General features: G+C 37.7%; 2 protein-coding genes across 2 annotated transcripts in view; one reads left to right on the forward strand and one right to left on the reverse strand.

The window, feature by feature from the left end:
- The first annotated feature begins 506 nt into the window (after positions 1-506).
- On the forward strand, positions 507-13,594 carry capn7 (calpain 7). Its single transcript, XM_015055125.1, has 21 exons — positions 507-876; positions 1,121-1,229; positions 1,922-2,079; positions 2,197-2,264; positions 2,592-2,816; positions 3,002-3,088; positions 3,420-3,546; positions 3,878-3,963; positions 4,064-4,157; positions 4,464-4,610; positions 4,888-4,994; positions 5,090-5,210; positions 5,351-5,495; positions 5,971-6,070; positions 6,449-6,584; positions 6,673-6,748; positions 7,030-7,175; positions 8,068-8,130; positions 8,251-8,381; positions 9,247-9,339; positions 10,731-13,594. Exons 1-21 carry the CDS (start codon positions 775-777, stop codon positions 10,873-10,875), a joined length of 2,466 nt encoding a protein of 821 aa, XP_014910611.1. The 5' UTR covers positions 507-774; the 3' UTR covers positions 10,876-13,594.
- A 3,190-nt stretch (positions 13,595-16,784) lies between these two features.
- Positions 16,785-20,900, reverse strand: part of sh3bp5b (SH3-domain binding protein 5b (BTK-associated)) — a 29,521-nt gene continuing 25,405 nt past the window's right edge. The window contains exons 8-9 of the mRNA XM_015055123.1: positions 19,928-20,287; positions 16,785-18,090 (exon numbers count right to left, since the gene is read on the reverse strand). Of these exons, the coding sequence (XP_014910609.1) occupies positions 17,885-18,090; positions 19,928-20,287 (566 nt within the window). The 3' untranslated portion in view covers positions 16,785-17,884. The remainder of the gene's footprint in view (positions 18,091-19,927; positions 20,288-20,900) is intronic.

Genomic DNA, 20,900 nt, shown 5'->3' on the forward strand with positions numbered 1-20,900 from the left:
AAAAAATTTTTCATACACCCCTTTAAACAATATAAAAAATATAATATATAAAAAAAAAAAAAAAAAAAATATATATATATATATATATATATATATATATATATATATATATATATATATATATATATATATATATATATATATATATATATATATATCTCAAAATTTTCAGATGAAGATTTGCTATGCGAAGTTTTAAAAGGTTCAAATGTTTTTTTCGTGGTGTTCCTGAACGCAATTTCCCCAAGCTAAAGCTAAAGCCTGCTCAAGCTCAGGCTCGATATAATTTTTTCAACGAAGGTTTCTTTGTTCATGTTTTTTTAAATATTTGACTCTTTTCAGTCACTAAATCGTCGTTTTAATAATAAAAACTTCGCATTTTACTACTACTAATAAGAAAAACGTTAAAATTAGTTTTATAACAACGTTCAAATATTATTTTTCCTACTTTACTTAAACGCAGCATAAGACAACCAAGTTGGAGACTTTTATTGCGGCTGCGCAAATTGTTTTTTCCCGGAAACTCCTCGGTTGTTTTGATGTCGGCTGGTTTTGTAGTCATTTATCATAAGGAGAAGCAGAACTTTTCCCCAGTGTACTTAGTTGTGTTTTACTGGAAAGAACACGCAGCATAACCTTTAAAATGGGCAGTCGAAGTTGATCAAGGTAACTGTGCGGTGAATGAAGGTAAACATTTACTTAAAACAGTGGTTAGCAGTCCTGTTCACTGGCTAGCAGAGAGCTCGTTACTCTGTCATTAAAGTTGGGTTCAGCATGGATTGTACGGCGCTGGAAGTCGACGCTTTCAAATTCGCGAAAACTGCTGTAACCTATGACCAGAATGCCAAATATAATGAGGCTGTGTTTTATTATAAGGTAGGTAAACAGCTGTTACTTGTCATGGTTAGCATGTAGCTGTATGCTTCCTGTAGTTAAGTCCACTTTCACTTATTCACTGGATTCTTAATAACATTTATGAATCTGTATAGTTTCAGAGCATAATTATTTTTTTATGTTTTGATAACATCATATGAATAGTCCTGACAGTACTCATTGATTGTGTTTTATTGCTATTTTTTTATTTTATTTTTTTATTTTTATTGGGATTCGTGTGTTAAAGGAGGCAGCCCAAGCTCTGATATATGCAGGCATGGCAGGGTCCAAACTGGAGGGGCTCCAGGACAAAGTGAGTGAATACTTGGACCGTGTTCAAGCTCTCCACAATGCAGGTAAATTCACTTGACAAGTGTCAAACATGATGCTTTTCTGTTATTTCTCCTTGTTCACCAAACCACTGGTTGGTATGGTGTCCGTATAAAGACCTTTGTATTCATATTCATATTTTCATACATTACAACTGCAAACCTCAGTGTATTTTATGTGATAGACCAACACAAAACAGTAAATATAGTTTGTGAATTGGAAGAAGAAGAAAAAAAAATTAAATTCTTTACAAATAATTTGAAAAGCCACTCAAAGTCAGTTTGGATGCAGAGGAACATCAATGTTCTGGCCACAGATTCTCAATTGAATTTAGTCTTTTGACTTGTCAAATCAAACATAGCTATTTTAATCCGGACTCTTCTTCTGTAGCCCCTGCATAATGCAGTAGGTTTATCATCCATCTGGAAAATCTGCCCCAGTCTCAGATATTTTGCTGCCTGTAGCAGGTTTTCTTCCAATTAATTCTCACCGTCTTCCTCATTCCTGTTGACGAAAAATAATCCATTGTGAGCAAAGTGTGTTGATTGAAATGTGCAGCGTTAGTTTTCCACCCCAGTTAAAGATTTACATGTTGGCCAAAACTACACCTTTATAAAACTCTTCAAATGATAAAAAAGCACAGTAAGCCCAAGACGTTACCTTTAAGTCCAACCAGTCTAGCTTAACAAACCTTACTTATGTTCAACTTTGACCCCAGTCCAGTCCCAGAAGAGCGACCCGCTGAAATCCCGCCATCAGGTGGATCTGGAGCGTGCCCACTTCCTGGTTACCCAAGCTTTTGAGGAAGATGAAAAGGGGAATGATGATGAAGCTATAGAGCTGTACACTCAGGCTGTGGAGCTGTGCATCAAAACGGTATTTCTTCTTGTTTATAAATGTTTGTCCTCCTTTGCAGAAGTTTACCACATTCTGCAAAGGTGGTAAACTTATCTTACCTTATATATACCTTTGTTCTGCTTTTTCTTCCATTAGTCAAACGAGTCATCAGACCAAAGTCTTCAGACGAAGCTGAAGCAGCTGGCTCGTCAAGCTTTGGACAGGTCAGTTCTGGTGCTGATATTTCCTAAACTAAAATGTTTGCATAAAACAGTTTTAAGCTTTTGTTTTGGACCATCCAGAGCTGTTGCTTTAAATTAGTCAGAACTGTTTCAAAAATTTAACAAAAAGTAAGATAAAGAATAACATAATTTTTTTGCCTTTTTTGTGCTAAGATCATTGTCAATCACCCTTAACCTTTTTGTATACGAATTGTAGCAGAAAATAAATTTAGCTAAGAATAAGGATTAAATAAGTCAAATTAGTTATTAACAAGAAACAAAAACAGCAAGGGTTGCTTTGACCGACAGTGAGCATGCCTGTTTTTGCAGAGCGGAAGGTCTTAAAGAGTCGCAGTCCAAATCAAACTCGGCACAGTCTCAGGACAGAACGAAGCCCAGCAGCGGCGCTGGTTCTGGTGGACAGGTGCGTCAGTTTTTCCCCCTTGGGCCAGACTTCTCCCTCCATGACCGACAACAGCCTCAACCAATCAGAGCGGTCCAGTCAAGTGAACCCCAGGGTCAGCGGTACACATCGGAGGAGATCGAGGTCCTCAGGTGAGACGGTTAATGGAACGTATTAGAAAAGTATCCAAGTATAAAGAGTTAAAGTAACTATGTATTATGTGTTATGACATTTTTATTGAGTCCTGTCTGAACTTTAAAACTCTGATTAGTAACGATCTGAATCCTCTGTTTGGGTATGAAAGATTCTGCAATCAGTTTTCTGGTTTCTTTTGCAGGAGTACGTCTACAATCAACGGCATCGCCTATGTGCCCTTCATGAGTGTGGACTTAAAGGAACGATTTGCCTTCCCTGTGCCCTTCTCGTGAGACCTAATAATTTTTTTCACCTGTTTAAATTTAATATCAGCTTTCATAGAGGTTTTGTCATTAGGTTCATGGTCTAAAAATATATATTGGTAAACTAAATTTGTTTATTCGTGTGATGAGCATGAAAGGCCAGACCTCTGACTCAACTGGTTTTTCCACAAAGTACAAAAATAATTTGTAAACACTAAACAGGACACCTGGTTGCCAAATATGTAGATTCAAAAGTTTTGGTCTAGTTTAACTGGAGAGAAATCTGGATTTAAATCGGATTGTTGAACAAAGCTTTTTGCATCTGACTGCTTCAATTCAAATGAATGTTTTCCACAGGGACAAAACCGGGAAACTCGCCCTGTCACCCAAACAGAAAGCCATTTTCTCCCGCTGGGTTCGACCAGACGAGATCTGCAATAATCCCACCATGATCATGTCTGTGTCCAGCTTCAGCATCAAACAGGTCAGACTTTTACTGATGTGTTTTTTTTTTCCTAACAATACATTCTTAGACTAGAAGTGTAGTCACTTCATCTTGTTGTAATCCATTATTACAGCATCATTAAATGTATATTTATATGCAAATTCCAAATTCACCCAGTAGGTGGTGCAATATCACCAAGTTTACAACTTTATAGCAGAACAGAAACATGTTAATATGCTGAACTGAAATAATGTACAGTTACCCTGAGAACTGATGCAAAACTGACAAAGTGTCTTATAAAAATGTAGATTTTATAGCAACATTCATTTAAATGACTGTTTTTTGTGTCTTTAATTCCCCGTTTATGTAGACCGTGGTCTCTGACTGTTCATTTGTGGCTTCACTGGCCATCAGTGCAGCTTATGAGAGGCGTTACAACAAGAAACTCATCACCAGGTACAATTTATTTATTCATTTATTTATTTCTTTTTTGTAGCTGCTGATATTTTATGTAGAATATGAAATCAGAAACCATCAGTTTTATTTTCCGCTGCAGCATAATCTACCCTCAGAACAGGCGAGGGGAGCCAGAGTATAATCCCTGTGGAAAGTACATGGTCAAACTGCACATCAATGGAGTGCCCAGAAAGGTTTGACTTCAACCATCCACTATCCACTAACAACACTATAAAGCAAGAAAAGTGATGTTTGTACTGCAAATTTTCACCTACTGTATACAGAGATTGTTTGAGGAGCCATGAAAATAGTCCAAATCCAGGCTTAAGAAGAGGCTTTAGTCAGTGTTAAAACAGAAACTGAAATTGTTTTCTTTTTCTGTAAATGGCCTCAACTGACACAGCATTCGCTGATATAAAGATAAAATGCCTAGAATTTTTCCTTTTTTTTTTTTTTTTTTTTTTTTTTTTTTTGTCCGCTGATTGTGATCTTTGGTTCAGGTGATTATTGATGACTACCTGCCGGTGGATCGTAACGGAGAGCTGCTCTGCTCCTACTCCAGTAACCGGAATGAGTTATGGGTTTCCCTGATAGAGAAGGCCTACATGAAGGTGATGGGTGGCTATGATTTCCCCGGCTCCAACTCGGTGAGGACTAGAGCATCAAGCTGTTTTTCAGTTTGGTATTGTACCTGCTGTTGTTAAACTCCTCAGATTAATTTACTTAAAGGGATAAAAAAAACTCACAAATAGCTCATAGGAGCTGCTTACAGTTCTCAGTAAAGTGTTAAAGTGGAAATAGTGGTTTCATGTGTACTATTTGGATCTTGTCTTACATGTATCTACAATTTGTGCACATATGTTCAGATTTGAACCAAAATTGGATGTTTTTAAAGATTAAAATTTAATTTTTTTGTTTTTCTAGAATATTGATCTGCATGCACTCACCGGCTGGATCCCTGAGCGCATTGCTATGCACTCTGACAATCAGTCATTCAACAAGGAAGACACCTTCCGCATGCTCTTCCAAAGGTGACAACACACCAACTCACACTGTTACTTCTGCAACAACTCTTCTTTTCTAATCTAACCTCCCTCTAACTTTGCTTGACTCTCTCTGCATCCAGATTTCATAGGGGTGATGTTCTCATCACCACAGCAACGGGAGTGATGACTGAGGAGGAAGGGGAGAGATGGGGCTTAGTGCCAACACATGCCTATGCAGTTCTTGATATCAGGGAATACAAGGTTAGTATTTATTACTTTCCCATGGAGAACTTTGAGTTTTAGGACATTTATGAACATTTTATTTCACATCACAGTTGCTACAAATTAATTTGGTACCCAAGAGGATTAACTTTACTTGGTTGTGTCTGTTGCGTTTGCAGGGAATGCGTTTCCTGCAGCTGAAAAATCCGTGGAGTCATCTGCGGTGGAAGGGGCGCTACAGCGAGCGAGATGAGAAAAACTGGACTCCAGAGCTCCTTAAATACCTCAACTTTGACCCCAAGACAGCACAGAAGTTTGATAACGGTATGCTCATGCTACTGCACACATAAAAGCACCTTCTCACCAGGCTTTAGGCTAAAATCAATTTCCCTTCTTAAAGACATCAAAGAAAGAAAAATTAACATATTAAACACATGAAGAACACAAAATAGTGGACTGTGTGCTTTAAAGATGTGTTAGAAGATGCATTACTTTAGAGATGATAAATCCACTTGACGTATAAGCACAGAAACATTGCATTTACCTTTTGCACCTTTTGAGATGAAGTAGAGCAACGAATGTAAGCTTAGCTCTCACATCAACAGCAATGCCTGACCTCATAAATGTAATCTAGACAAATAGTTTGAGCTCCCCATAAATCCCTCCTAAACCTTCCAAAACAGTTTTGTTGTTAAAATTGGGCTGACATCACTCAGCTCTATAGGTTAAGAACTGGATGTCTCTCAAGTTACAAACAACTGTAAATATTTGTTTAATAATTTTCTGGGGTTTTTTTTAGGGGTTTTCTGGATTTCATGGGAGGATCTTTGTCAGTACTATGATGTCATTTATCTAAGCTGGAACCCCGCACTGTTTAAGGACTCCTCCTGTATTCACAGGTATTTCTTTGTTTACTGTACAAATAATGCTTATGTGTTACAAGAACATGTTAAACTAGGACTTTTTATCCGTCTTCTCCATATATTTATTGAAAACTAAAAACTCAATAATCTAGCATTTGATGTTATTGAAAGAAAATCTTCAGAAATAACAGTGTATTTATTGCTTTTTTGCATTTTTTTTACTTATTCAGGTTGCTTTTTCATATTTTCATTAAATTAGGATTGTGCGTTATTTTTTATATCAGAATAAAGGTTCAAACAGACAATAAGTTTGTTTCATTGGGTTGTAGGATCTTTTGTTCCTCGACTAACATATGTTTAAATTTGCAGTCTGTTCTTTTGACTGAAGAAATCTCTTTTTTTAACCGCCTGCAGTAGCTGGGATGGAAAGCAGGGACCTGTGAAGGACGTCTACAGCCTCGCAAATAATCCTCAGTACAAGCTGGAGGTCCAGTGTCCAGCAGGGGGAGCCGCTGTGTGGGTGCTGCTCACCAGACACATCACAGACAAGGTCAATATCTGATTAAACATCATTATGTCATATTTGTTTTTTATTTGAACCTAATTTGCTGATTAATTGAGTTTGTTTGTTTCTACAGGACGATTTTGCTCAAAACAGGGAGTTTATCACACTGGTTGTTTACAAGACAGAAGGCAAGAAGGTTTACTACCCAGGTGAGGTTTCCGTTCCTGCATCGCTGAGGTGTGATAATGTGCAGATCTGTCTCACCTTTGACCTAAAGTCAAACCGCAAAGTCAGACATCTTTAGAAGTCTGTTGGAGAAAATTTTTCTTAACAAATGCATTTAACTGTAAAGGCCAAACATATCTTTCTAAATGAGTATTTCACTCTAGAAATAACACAATTGATTAACAAAAATCCAATTTCATTGACATTTAAGCAAAATAATTCAAACAGTGGTGTTGAGTTTTTCCGCATTGATCACTTTCTTCAGCCGACCCTCCTCCTTACATCGATGGGATCCGCATCAACAGTCCTCACTATCTGACCAAGATACGGCTGACCTCTGCAGGAACACACACCTTCACACTCGTGGTTTCTCAGTATGAGAAGCAGAACACCATCAACTACACTCTGCGGGTGAGAACTCTGTCTGAGCTGCTACTTAAAGGCTTGCTGTCTTTCTGTACACACATATTTAAAAAGTAAAAATTAGCAATCCTGGATGGTTTTAGAACATACTTTTTATTTGGCAAGTTATTTGGGTGAATATGATTGAATTTAAAGTTGGTTCAGTGGTTTAAACAAATAAAATCACAAAGCGCTGTATGACAAAAGTCTTACTATAGTAGGGAAAGCAACTTACAAAAATCTAAATGCATTCATTCTGCATTGAGGATAATTGTTCTTTTTTTCATAGACATTTAGTAGCAGTGACTTTTTCACACTTCCATCTTCTCACTGTGATTTAAAATCCCCCTTTTCTATTATTCAGCCGAACTCGTGCCTGTGAAAAAAGCCTGAGGCCGGATGAGCGAGTCGAGGTCTTTTAAGTGTTCTGCTGGGTGTGCATGTGTGACCCAGATAGATCTGTTCAGTACTTTATAATTAATAGACTTTCCTCCCTCACTGCAAAATGCTCATGGGAGGAGATGATGAGTTGGCTATAAGATGTGTTCACTCTTAATGATTGCACGTTTCTCTTTATGTTTAACACTGTAGCATTTGCTCTAATCACTTTAGACTTTACCTTAAAATCATCCAAGGAAGAGAAATTCCAATCTCCCTTCAGCTTTGATCGTTTTTTGAGAGGAAAACTGATTGAACTCCTTCTTGCTAAGAGTTTTCAGCAGAGATCAAAGCAGGGAGCTAACATTTTTTAGAAAACATGTTCATGAATAAACTATGAATAAACTTAGAACCTCAGGAGCTTTAAGAATGCAAAGATTATTTTTGGCATAATAATATGAAGCATGTGATATTAATAGTTTGTTCTTTTTACTGCAATAATTGATTTTCTGTCTTTACCCAGGTGTACACTGGATGCAAATTCACCTTCGCCAAAATCCCAAATCCCTTCACCCACACTAAAAGGGTATGGTACTTATGCAGTTTGTGATTTGTTGTACAGTCTGTTGTTTGCAAATTGAACATTTTGCCAATGCCAAGTCAACATTCTGATCAAAGCAGATTATATTTGTAACTCTGTCCTCAGATCAATGGCCAGTGGAAAGGAGTCAGCGCCGGCGGTTGTGGGAACTACAAGGACTCATACAAAAACAACCCCATCTACCAAATAAACCTGGAGCGGTCCGGCCCCCTGCTGGTGGAGCTGCGTGGTTCCAGGTCAGACTCGCACCAAAAAATCTATTACAACAGGACTTCCCTTTGACCTTTTATGTTTCTGTATTGTGGCCACAATGGCATTAGCATCAATTATTCATGGCAAAAACAAAGACCACCATGTCTTCAGTTTTATATTCAGGACACAAATATGATCTGTTATTTACTAGATTTTTGATTGAATTCTAATCATAAGGAAGTAGTGGAGTTTTTCTTACAACACGTATCTTTCTGTAATAAATAATGGCAATACAAATAATATAGGAAATGTTTTGGGTGTTTTGAATCCTCCTGGATTGGTTTAAGTGCTTTCTGTTTCGCACAACTGAATGTAATCCTTTGCTTGACAAGATTTGACCCATGCTGCTACAGACAGAAAGTTTAGTTCTTTTTCTAACCTCTTATTCTGGGTTTCAAAGTGTTTTTTGTATCATCTTAAGGATTGCGATACAGATTTTGTAGTTCTGAGAAGCAAACAGGGATAAATAATGTATCAGAAAGTTATCATGACCACTAGATATGGAGTTGCAGTGGGACAGTTAGTAGTTTGTGGTTTAGAAGAGACACAAAGTTATGTTTTTATCAGCTAAAATATTGTCTAAATAACCATTAACCTTATTGTCTCTTCAGGTGGAGCTGATAAACTCTCTTTTTGCATAAAAACTGTCTTTTGACTTTGTCCCAAACTTAATTTCAGTTGAATTATTTTCCTTAGTGTATCAATTATTGTTTCTCGGAACAAAAAAAAAACATTGAAAATGAATAGTTACCTTTTGTTTTGTTTTTGTTTTTTGCCCCATATGTGTTTCCATTATGTGATGAAGTTAGTGATCTCTTCCTCTCCCTGTGTTTTGCACTCTGCCTGCAGGCAGTACAGTGTCGGGTTTGAGATGGTAACCGTGTCAACGGTGGGTGATGCAGGAGCGGCTTCCTTCCAGAAGAACAACAGTGGAGATTACAGGTTTGTTCTCTAATGTTCTCTAACAACATTCATATTTAATTTTAATTCAACTACACACCAGTGGGTTCTACTTAACCCTTTAAAGCCTCATGCAAGATATGTCAGAAAATGTTATATTTTCAAAAATGGATCTGCTTTTACCATGAAAACATGTCTTTTTAATATCAGCTGGATTTATAAATTTTTGTACAAAAATTAGATTTGATAAAGTACTAATTTATAAAAATCTACCTGAAACCTGAGATTATGTCAGAGTTGACACCTATTAAACACAGCACATAATACAGGAAAGACAAGAGAAAGTTAGATTCTTAATACTCGCGAGGAGAACAGACAGAGATGTGCTTTCAGTTACAAATCTCCTGCTGCTCTGAAGCACATTTGCCTGCTCCTCTCTTTTTATTGTCTTTAGGATCCCTAATCACAGAGAGCGCTGTAACTCTAAAGGGAGGGGAAAAGACACTTCATCACACAGTCACAGCGCCAAGATTATCACTAACTAACAACACAATCTATCTCGCACTAGCTTATCCAGTTCCTGACCCAGGATCAAGCAGGACAAGTTGTACATCTTCACGGCGATGGTTTTATAGCTATCTAAGAGGTCAAAGCAGGCCGTTCTGTGATTGATTCTCACCGCGGTTAGTTAAACATTGAATAGATTTTTTTTTTATTTACTTTGGTTATTTTTATATGATATGATGAAATTCTAATTTTTAAACTTAATATTATTTTTTTTAATTTTATGTCCTAAACTATTTAAAAATAATGACTTTGTGGTGTTGCCATCTCGGACCCAGATCCTGTATCAGAGGGCAGAAGGCAAATGTAGGATTGATGGCAACATGTTTTTTGTGTAAAGTAACAATTTTATTAAAAAGGGAGAAGTCAGAAACCTGTGTATCAAAATGGATACATTTGGCCTGATATGGTTATTTAAATGGGTGGCATCTGGAGCCAGGCTTAGCCACTAGTTTCCTTTCACTTCCCAACTGTCAAATACTTGCTGTTTGTGGTTGTATGTGTAAGCAAGTAAAAATGTTCAAATGTTGCAGACTTTAAAATGATACCTGACCTTTGAGTTCTGTAAAAATGTTTTCATCTGATAATCCAGAATTATTACTTTTATGAAAATGAACTAGAAGGAAAAATATATTTTTGAGAGCTCTGGAGATGAATTAGCAAAATTTATGATCAAGTGGAGAAGATAACGACTTTATGACCTTTTCCACAAGACATTAACTACAAACAGGCATGATGAGCTTAAATAATGGCTCTAATATTTTACATCTAGGAAATTATAGAAAACTTCAGACAGCAGCTTCAGTTCATGTGTATCACCTAAAATCTAACTCTTTGTTTAGTAAAATGTTCTTTTTGTGCTTTTAAAGATGCGGTTTCTGCTACATGGAGTTGGACCACGTCCCAGCAGGCATCTACAACGTCACCCCCACCACCTTCTTGCCTAAACAGGAAGGACCTTTCTTCTTGGACTTTGCCAGCACTTCCCCCCTCAAAGTCTCACAGCTCCAGTGAAGACGGAACGCAGGACAAAAAACCGAACGGAGAAGAGCAGGAAGGTAACGAAGAGAGGAAGGCATTATGGGGTCTTCAGAGAACTGCAGTTTAAAAATCAATGAAATAATGAGCGCTTCCTGCAGCTCCAGGAGTTCAGAAAGTGACTGCTGCTTTACTTCCCCTGCCTTCACCCAGTGCAGGTTCTCCAAGTTTAAATGGACAGATGGTGGGTATGAAGGTCTCTGTTAAATGAACCATGAATAATGTATAGTTCTATGAAAAACAACTATTATTAATAATTTGATAACGGGACACAAGACATTGGCATAAAAACACAAAGGCAAGGTAGTTGCTACCCTGGTCATTTTATGTTCACTCGTCATTGGCATGGATGTCAGAACAGTTTTGGTCTTTTCATGAGATATTTGAACTTTTTTTTCCAGTGTGGAATAATTGCACAACATACTTTACGGTGACTTTTATTTATTTAATTTTTTTATGTAAATCAGGTCCACAATTTATTTTTTCTTTTTCACTAATCCACTGAAATTAGAGATGAATTTTATTAGTACATCTCCACTAATATTTGAATAAGTTTCAGAGAAAACAACTATATTTAAGTAGAGAAGATATAATCTTGACATAATTCTGGGTGAATTTTGATCCTCTTCTTATCATCTGCTGAATTACACCACTCTAATTCAGAAAAAAACAATCAGAGCTGTGGGGTTTGTCTTAGTGCTGTTAATCACTCTCGTGTACACGCTGCTCACTCTCTCCCTCTAGCTCACCACAAAGAGCTAGTTAGCATGGTACTGGTGAAGGAGGATACAGATTTTCTGTAACATTAAGTTGCTTCTCCACCTTTAGTACACTGAGCAGCGCTTACATAAGGATGATTGACTGCATCAGGACCTTCTTCCTGGCTCTGATTGGTTGTTTCTGACCGGGGGCGGTTTATTTTTGCAGATGGCAGTAGAAGCATTGGGATGAGCTTTTACAAATGATCTCTCATGTTACAAACAAATATGTAAAAGAAAACATTGTTCACAAAATTTAATACTGCAGCTTTAAGATAAATTTATTATTTATTTCAATAGCATAATCACACACTGGAAAATTAAATACAGGTCTTTAACAATAATTGACCTCCCTTCCCTGTGTTCTTGTTGCCATTTGTAGACTTAAAAACATCAGCACACATCTGCCTTACTTTTATGTTTTTTCCTGTCTTTCCTGTTTTTTTTAAGAGTGGCTAAGAAAAATGGGTCTCATGCCATATTTTAGACCCAAGGAAACAGGAAGTGGTCGATTAAAATCATGAATGAAAGTGTTCCAGTTACATTTATTTAATGTGGGGAAATTTTTCAATGTGAGCTCAATCTACAACAATAAAAGATGAAGGATTTCACACATGTATGTGTGCTTTAAGTAGATGTGTAAAATGGTTGCCAAGTTACTGAATGTGGCCCAACATCACAGTTTGGTTCTAAAGTTCCTAAAGCTCATGAGGTCGTTTTACTTCTGCTTCTACAAGAAAAAAAAAAAACAAAGCAAAAAATGTTTCCTTGAGTTAGTTATCAAATCAGTCAACCGTTACTTAATATGATGGAGAAAAACTTGCTGAGATGGTAACATCTTGTAAAGCTTTTCCACCAATTGGCTGCTAACAATGTCATCTGGCAGGAAATGTTCTTCTTCAGAACCTTGTTGTGGTTTTTAAACTCAGGAGCAGCACAGGGAATCCATCATGACGGCATCTGAATGTTGTCTGCTGTTTGTCTCAGTGTGATGCTGAGTGAGTCTCACTGCAGCACCTGCTTCTGGCAGGTGTCACTGTACTGTATGTGTTCTACCTGAGTCTTTATTGCCAAGTATCCATGCTCTGTTTATCTTTACTGTGCTGCACTTTTTTCATGTTTATCATCAAACTACAGCAGTGGAATTAAATTTCAGTGAATTAAATTAGCTAAAATGTTGTGGAGTCAGTAGCTCCATCACAGCACGGCATACGGTGTTACTGCTAAACTCCAGAAATACTTCTAAGTGGATGAAATGGGTTTAATTTTATTTTCAATTTAAAAAGCTGAATATCATGACACTAGGGATCATTGTTTACTCAAAAAAATGTTTAGTCATTCTTTGAAAATGTTTAGTCATGTTACATGACTCATCATTAGTTTTAGAGCTGCACAGATGATTCTCACATATTTTGTGCTTTCAGTTATCATGACCTTTCCATTCTGTCTCATTAGATTTCCCAGAATGCTGTGTGCCAAATGTTGACTATAATATTGATCATACAGCATAAAACTGACTTTTGTTGACCACAATGCTCTGCTACTTTACACTCAAGTTGATTTAAAGGTTTAAACCCATATTTTTGACTCACCATGTGCCACCATGTTCAGTAGTATGACTGGCTGTAAATGAACTGTTGGCTGGGCTGTTAAAGGGTAAAATTATCCTTTTTATGTGTTTCTTTGTATTGTCCATTATTCAGAACTTCTGTGTACCGGTTGATACATAATTTATTGTCATAAAAGCCATTTTTTTCTGTCATTCTATTTTATTTCTTTGATTTGTTTTCCAGCAAAGTTGTCTACAAATGCAGCAGGACAATCTTGTACCAGCCTGTTGTATGAATGTTGATGTAATGTTTGCAGAACTTGCACTAAATGTTGAGTAGACTGATGTGATGTACTCAAAGTTTAAATACAGGGACATGACTATATCAGTTTCTGTCTCCAAGTTACTCAATACAGCATGCATTTACCTACTTTCTTTATAAATAGTTCATCCATCCATTTTCTTTACACTCTTGTCCCTAGTAGGGTCTGTAGGGGTGCTTCTGCCTATGTTCAGGGTACACCCTGAACAGGTCGCCAGTCTGTTGCAGGGCAACACAGAGACAGACAAGACACCCACACCTATGGAGAATTTGGAGAGACCAATTAACCTGCCAGGCATGTTTTTGGACTGTGGGAGGAAGCCGGAGTACCTGGAAAGAACCCATGCAAATACAGGGAGAACATGCAAACTCCATGAAGAATGAAGAAAAAACCCAGGCCGGGAATCGAACCCAGGATTTTCTTGCTGCAAGGGAACAGTGATACTTACTGCACCACTGCACCACTGTGCAGCCCCATAAAAAGTTAGTGAACATATTTCTGTCAAAAGGTTTTTCATATCAGGACAAGATAAATGTATCTAATCTTTATCAGGGCTTAAAATTGGGTTAATTAAATGCTTATTGTTTTAGATCAGTAAGCTTTGTTGGATACTCCTTATCTGCAGCTCATTAAGATCCCAACACATTTACAAAGTTTGAGGTCATTTTAGTCATCCTGTCCTTGATTTCCTGTGATCTATGGACTCTGTCTACTGTTGCATCTCCTAATTTTGTCCAAGTTTCAAAAACAGAAACATAATGGATGCTTTCAGATGTGTGTTTTGTAAAGCTTTGTTCCACCAATTTTAACCATTACTGAGTTCACTTTTGGAACTACAATAAGAAAATATCAATTTTCTTTAGCTTTTCTGCCTTTAGTGGTCATTAATTAAGTGTAAAAAATGTGGGACGCTACCATTTTAAAACAGACAAAATGTTTTGTAAAATACTTAACATGCTTTTAGCATCTTGTATTAGCAATTAGCATAGCTAGCATTATTTCAACACTGTGTAATAACCTTACCTGAACTCCAAGACTTCAAAAATTCTGCTAACATTTCTAAATCCAGCATATTCCATTATTTTTTTTTTTTTCATTTTTATTTAACCAGGAAAGTCCCATTGAAATTAAGAAGTTCTTTAGTCACTTTCACACAGTAACAACAACCCCACTGAAGAGTACAGTGTCGGTCCCTCTTGGGAACCCATTAGGACTTAAGTAAGGGTTTACACACAGGAGAAAGATACAAGTTTTTTTCATCTGCGACTGACTTGTCAGGCTGGTAAACAATACAGTCATACCAGTGTGCATTTTGTTTTGGACAAATTATCTCATATTTCACTTCATAATGCATATTAGTTCAAAAATATAACCATAAAAATTTGTCTAAAATGTACCTGTTTTCCCAGATTATCAACACTACCAGTGACTTCTTCAAGATTCTTTTGTCTCTAATCTTTGATACTCAGTTAATGCAAACCTTGATTTCATGGAGGTGCTTACACTTACCAATGTTAAGTCAATCAAGCAAAACTGATTAGCTGCACCTGCTTTACTCATTTTCTTTAATTGATATAAAAGTTATGCATCAATAAAATAGTTATTGACATCCACTGATTGGAGCCGAGAAGTTTAGCAAGTTTAGAGTTTAGTTTATTTCAGATTTGCTGACGTTAACACTGTTAGGTAAGTCCATGATTTTTTTTTTTCTTTCCTGGTATGTTTACTGCCCTGGTTGACAATATTTCGGCTACAGTTCATTTTGTTTTTTGATAGAAATGTCATAAATTTTCTCCACACAATTTAACTGAATTTGCTTGCAGAACCAAAAGCTAGCTAAAATCTGCTATTTATTGTGGCAGTTTGTGTTAAGTCTGTTAATGACATGTAGGAGGCGGTGCGGAAGGTCAAAGTTCAATGGCCAATTCAGCTGATCTACATTATATTGCTGAAAGGTATTTGCTCACTGAGTAACCAGAGGAATGCCTCATTCTTAACCACAGGGTTTCATATTCTGTTGACACACCCTTCGCAGCTGCAACATCATCTGGAGGCTTTTGGTGAGATTTAGATGTGTGTTTATGTCTGGACATTATTGAGCCTAATGTTGGCAGAAGCAGTCTGGACATTGTTTTCATTCTTTAAACTCAACATTTATAGCGATGTATTTCTTTTTAAGTGAAATCAAGTTACAGCTGCTGGGCTCAGTGCAAAGACAGGATTAATTCAATTTTGTTGGCCTTTAAAGTCAACAAGAGAAACGAGTGGAAAAACAAAATGCCTGAAGGTCAAAGGAAGCAAGGGGTCATTTATGTAAGCTGGTTGTACTTGGAGATATTTCTAAGAAGTAACAAGATTTTGATCTGATGACGTGAGAACAAAATTGAATAAAAGTGTTATGTTTATTGAGGCAGATAGAATAAAACTAGATGTTTGACAGTTTTGGTTCACATTTCAATTGGATTTCTTTCAAAGGTTTGTAAAACTGAGTCTCTGTTACATTAATGGTAAAGGCTGAATGTACAGCTACATCCTTTCACAATTTTCTGCAGTGCTTGTGTCGATTACAAAATGCAAAAGATTCTGATATAGTTTTACATCCAGATTATAAAAAAAACAAAGTAACCCTGAAAAAAAATCTTGAACGAAGATCTCTGCTATTCTAGCAAAAACTACCCTGCATTTATACAAGGCTACATCTACGTCGGGCGCATCCATCCTGTTTGTGAGTTTATAAAACGCTCAAGATGTTCACCCATTTAAAGCACAGAGTTACAGGACAAGAAGCTCTTTGTGTTGGGCAGCTGAACTTCAAAGTGTTTCAACTAGATTACGTTGGAGGTTCTCTAAAGCAGCACCATGTGTTGGCCGAGTGAAGTCTGATCGTCTTTTAACGTTTAAATTAAACATAATGACTTTAAAGTAAAAGGTTTCTTGGAAAGTTCTCCCTCCAGAGAAGTTCTGAGGAAAGAATCACAAGAAAGATCCTGAAGATGAAGCCGACTTAAGAGCAAGCTCAAATTTGCACATCACACATAACTGAGCCACACTGTTGGACTCTGTTGTCCTTCCACTCAATTTTCTAATCATTTTCTTGGATGCTTCTTGTGAAAAAGTGTCAAATTTCTCCAGGACAACTGTCTGTGGTTAGGGCTGGTTGTGACATTACATTTCTAAGATGCTGAACTTTAGGCTTTAGCAGAAATAAATTGATGAAAGATATTGATCATCTTTAAAATGAAAGTCATTTTTTGAATTGAGTTACTCAAAGTAATTCACTTCAATTGTAAACAGCAAACTAAACTGTTTGTGCCTCAGTGTGAACTAAGAGAAAACAATTTTCCTAGAAACATTTTGTCCTCTCGTTCAATTACTTCAGATTAAGTCCAGAATCTCTCCTCTCAGCTTGAGGCAATGTGTGGCGATTGCAAGATAATGGTTTTGTTTTCACTTCAGGAAACTTCCAGAAAGCAGGTAGGCTTCTGGGGACATCTTCACCTCCCTCCCTCTGTTCTCAACATAGGGATCAGAATAAAAATCAGATTTGCCACGAAGAAATTTTCCCCTAAAAAAAAAAAAATGTAGTATTTGAAAGCAAAAAATCCTGTTCTCTCTTTGGGAGATGTTCCTTAAATTAAATTGATTAGAGGAATAATGCTTTTTTGTCAACTTCTCTCTTTATTCAAGCTAAATTGCACAACATGTTTAACAGTTTCTTGTTGTGCACTGAGGAATCTAAAACGCGCTGTGGGGTAAAACAGAAATGAGAAGCTGGAGCTGTAATTTTCCCGAACTGCAGTTTGTGTCCCATAAACAATTTTTAACACTTAAATCCTAAATATTAAACACATATCATACATCACAACATTGTCTTATCAGTATTATAGAGTATAAGGCTAAAGGCTAGTTAGTTGTCCTCCACTGTGTCCCAACTTCCTTTAGATGTTGAACTAAGCTGAGCGCAGTCTCTTACAGTATTCTATGAGCCATTTAACTGTAATATATAATTCAAACCCAGGCCAAAGGTTATTTGCAGGCAGCTGGTTTGTTGCTTTGTCATATAATATAATTATTTTACTGGAGAAAAATGTAGCTTTTATTCTTTTTATCATTTACCAGAGTTTGTTTCATCTGATGTGGGAATTCCTAGGTGTGTGAAGGTTGTAAAAGATGCTTAAATTACACCAAATATAACATTCAAAGTTTTCTGTTTAACCATGGAGAGTGGAGTTTGACTACAGAGTAGGAAAGTAGCTTATTAACAACCCATAAGAGTTCCAGGAGTTTTTGGTTCAGAATTCAAGTCTCTGCAGAACCGCAGTCCCTCTGAAATATTTCCCATTTGCTCCTCAGACTCATTTGACGAGAACAACCGTTTGTCCCGGTTCAGTCTTCTGGGGACAGCTCTCCTTGTTTTTGGTGTTGCCGACTCGCGGCCGTCGCAGGTTGAGGAAACTGAAGCGAGCCTCGAGGCTGAAGCTCCTCTTGGTGTTGGAAGTTGCGATGACGTTCCCAGTCGGAGCGTTGTCCAGATCTCCCTCTGCACCTTCAGCTCGGTCACCTGCAGATAGGAAGAAGGTCAGGTTTAATGATGGACAAAAGAAAAGTTTAGTAGAGGCGTTTCAGTTATAGAAATTTACAGTCCTGCCATCAGGCATCCTAAAAGTTTACTTATATCAACAAACTTGATGTTACATCTTTTTTTGAATTCTGAAAAAGTCTCTGCAGTTGCTCCATACAACTTTTTGTGTGGCTACAAGAAAAACAAATCTGGCTGTTCGGAAACATTTCCAGATGGAAAAAAGGCCAAATTACTGTGTGAAAACAAAAGTGGCACCATCCATCACTTTTAAGGTAACAGTTTTCAAACTGCAGTTAGCATGACATGAGCAACATGTCTGTAAAGCAGCAGACTGCAGGCTAGCTAAGGAGGTAGCTTGACTAACTGCTGACAAAAGGTAGGGCAAAAAGGGGCTGACATTTCCATTTTAAATAAAATCAATAGATTTTACATATTTTGATGTAAAATTCTGATTTTATTTTAAATCCTATAAGAAACTGTGGTATTCTTACTCAGGATTTTCATACTTTAAGATGTTCGTATGAACCCCGGTTCATATGAGAATGCTAACTAGAATGAAATAAGAAAATAGTTTCTGGATTTTAAATACAACATGTGAGAAGTTGACAGATGGAACCAGAGCTCAAATCTCTTAATTCAGCTGAACTGAAGGGTTGTAAACAATTTTCTTTCTGGATACGGATCTGCAGATGGGTTTCTTCTCTGCACACGAGCCACTGGGGCCAACTGTCACTTTGACAAATGTTACGCTTTAGGGGAGCAGGTGTGAGCCAAGCAGGTAACAGGAGATGGAGGACCTGAACTGAAACAGATACGGAAATTGCATCAATCTCACTTTACTTTTTTTATTTATTTTTGCTCTGCTTTTGTTTATTTTCCTCTCTGTGTGTACAGTGTGCACACAGAGCCTTGTTAAATCTGTACAATTTTTGATGACCATTATTCTATAAAAACTTTTATCCAAGGATTTATCCAGGATCCAAAAATGCATGATTTTGCATTGCAAATAATCCCTGAAGTGGAAATTTTCTTTTTAAAAATATGCACACCCTTCCTTGAAGCCTACTTTTATTATTACAATCTTTGCAGCAGAAGCAATCAGTTGTGTTTCTTTAAAACAGAATTTGACTTGTAATACAAGTAGGGCTGCAGCTAACGGTTATTTTAATAATTGGTTATTCTATCAATTTTTCTGATGATTAATCAGACGAAAAATGGCAATTTGCAGTTTTCATTTAACCACTTAAACTTATTTTATACTATATTAAAATATTTAAAATAATAATAAATAAATAGATTCCTTTAGTATATGCTTGATCATAAGCCTTTCTGCTACATTCAACATCATTACAATGTAGGGCGGATCTGTTAACTATTTTTTCAATTAACCAATTAATAACTGGATAACAAAAGGTGCATAGTGGAGGAAATGTACAGAATTTGAACCATGTGAGGCTAAAACTATAACACTTCTAAGTTCTGTGAAAAACATACAGACAAAGGAGGTTTTTCATCTAAAATACAGAATGCTAAAATTTTTTGTCAAATTTTCATTTAATTACTGTGATTTCACAAGCAGCCTGTTTTAAAGCCTGTATGCTCTTATTGATGACCATTTGATTACCAAATTAGTAAATGTTTATTCCAATAATCGATTCATCGTGATTCATCATGATTAATCGTTTCAGCCCTGACAGTTTCAGGGCTGAAATTGTGACTGATCTCTTCTGAAGTCACTCGCTCAAAACACGTTTTTTTTTTTTTTTTCCCCCTCTAAATTCTCTGGTAAATCCAGGTGCATCTTCCCCACCATCACCTCTTTCCAGGTCACATTCGGGTGACGAAGCGCCGCTGCACTCGCTGCGAGGTCCCAGCACGGGCGAGATGAGGCCAAAGTCCGACAGCGAGACGGTGCTGGGGAGGTCGAGGCTGCACGGCCGGGAAACAAGAGCTGGGGACGACGTGGATGAAGATGAGGAGGGAGTGGGAGACGGACAGTCGGATGAAGACATTCCGGAGGAGGAGGAGGAGGAGCCAGCGAAGGGGCAGGGTGACAGGAGCTCCTGGGGGCTGCTGGGGGTCGACCCGAGGCTGCTGGTGGAGCGGGTCTCTGAGTCCTCCTCAGACATGAAGCTGCTCCCGCCGCACGGCTCGTCATCGAAGCACTCCGAGGCCACTGGAGAAAAGACACGGCTGGTTTTAATACACAGCGAGGAAGAGGTCAAAAGGGTGATGGAGCAAAAAGAGATAGAAAAAAAATTCAAAATAAAGAAAGAGTGGTGGTGTAAATAGACATGAGAGCTGTCACTCAGGGGGTGCATCTCATTTTCAGCACATAAATCAAAAGCACATGAATGCTCAGTCAGTGTCCCGGCTTATTTTAAGCCTCACGTGCCTCTGCTCAGAGTCTCCTTAAACTAGGCTGCTGTTACCATAGTAACATACTCAAAGTTAATCTATAGGCCACACTGATGGGTATGCGAGACGGATATTCAGATTCTGTGGGCTAGTTTCCAAACCATGTGATCTGGAAGAGGAGGGAGAGTTTTGCGGGCATCTCCTCTGCTGCAGTCACTCTGCTCCTCGGTTTTTGCTTCAGATCAGTGGCTCAACTGCACATTATTCAGGTGGATGCGAAAACATAAATCGGCGCCTTCCCCCCTCCCCTCCCCTCGAGGGAAGGAACTTCAGGGTGAAGTACCGACGCTCAAACCCCCCCCCCCCCGCGGGGGCCCCATGTGGGGGGGGGGGTAAAAACCTCTACATTTTCCTCCTTTTGTGCGGGGGGG

The sequence above is a fragment of the Poecilia latipinna genome, unplaced genomic scaffold, assembly GCF_001443285.1.
Source record: "Poecilia latipinna isolate Pla-1442-1.1 unplaced genomic scaffold, P_latipinna-1.0 Scaffold1296, whole genome shotgun sequence".
Taxonomy (NCBI): domain Eukaryota; kingdom Metazoa; phylum Chordata; class Actinopteri; order Cyprinodontiformes; family Poeciliidae; genus Poecilia; species Poecilia latipinna.

Bases quoted from the DNA above. Each gene is read 5' to 3' on its own strand.
- capn7 (XM_015055125.1), top strand. From the start codon at position 775: ATGGATTGTACGGCGCTGGAAGTCGACGCTTTCAAATTCGCGAAAACT. The intron at 5,496-5,970 runs GTATGCTCATGC...GGTTTTTTTTAG, and splicing joins AGCACAGAAGTTTGATAACG to GGGTTTTCTGGATTTCATGG. The intron at 6,749-7,029 runs GTGAGGTTTCCG...CACTTTCTTCAG, and splicing joins CAAGAAGGTTTACTACCCAG to CCGACCCTCCTCCTTACATC.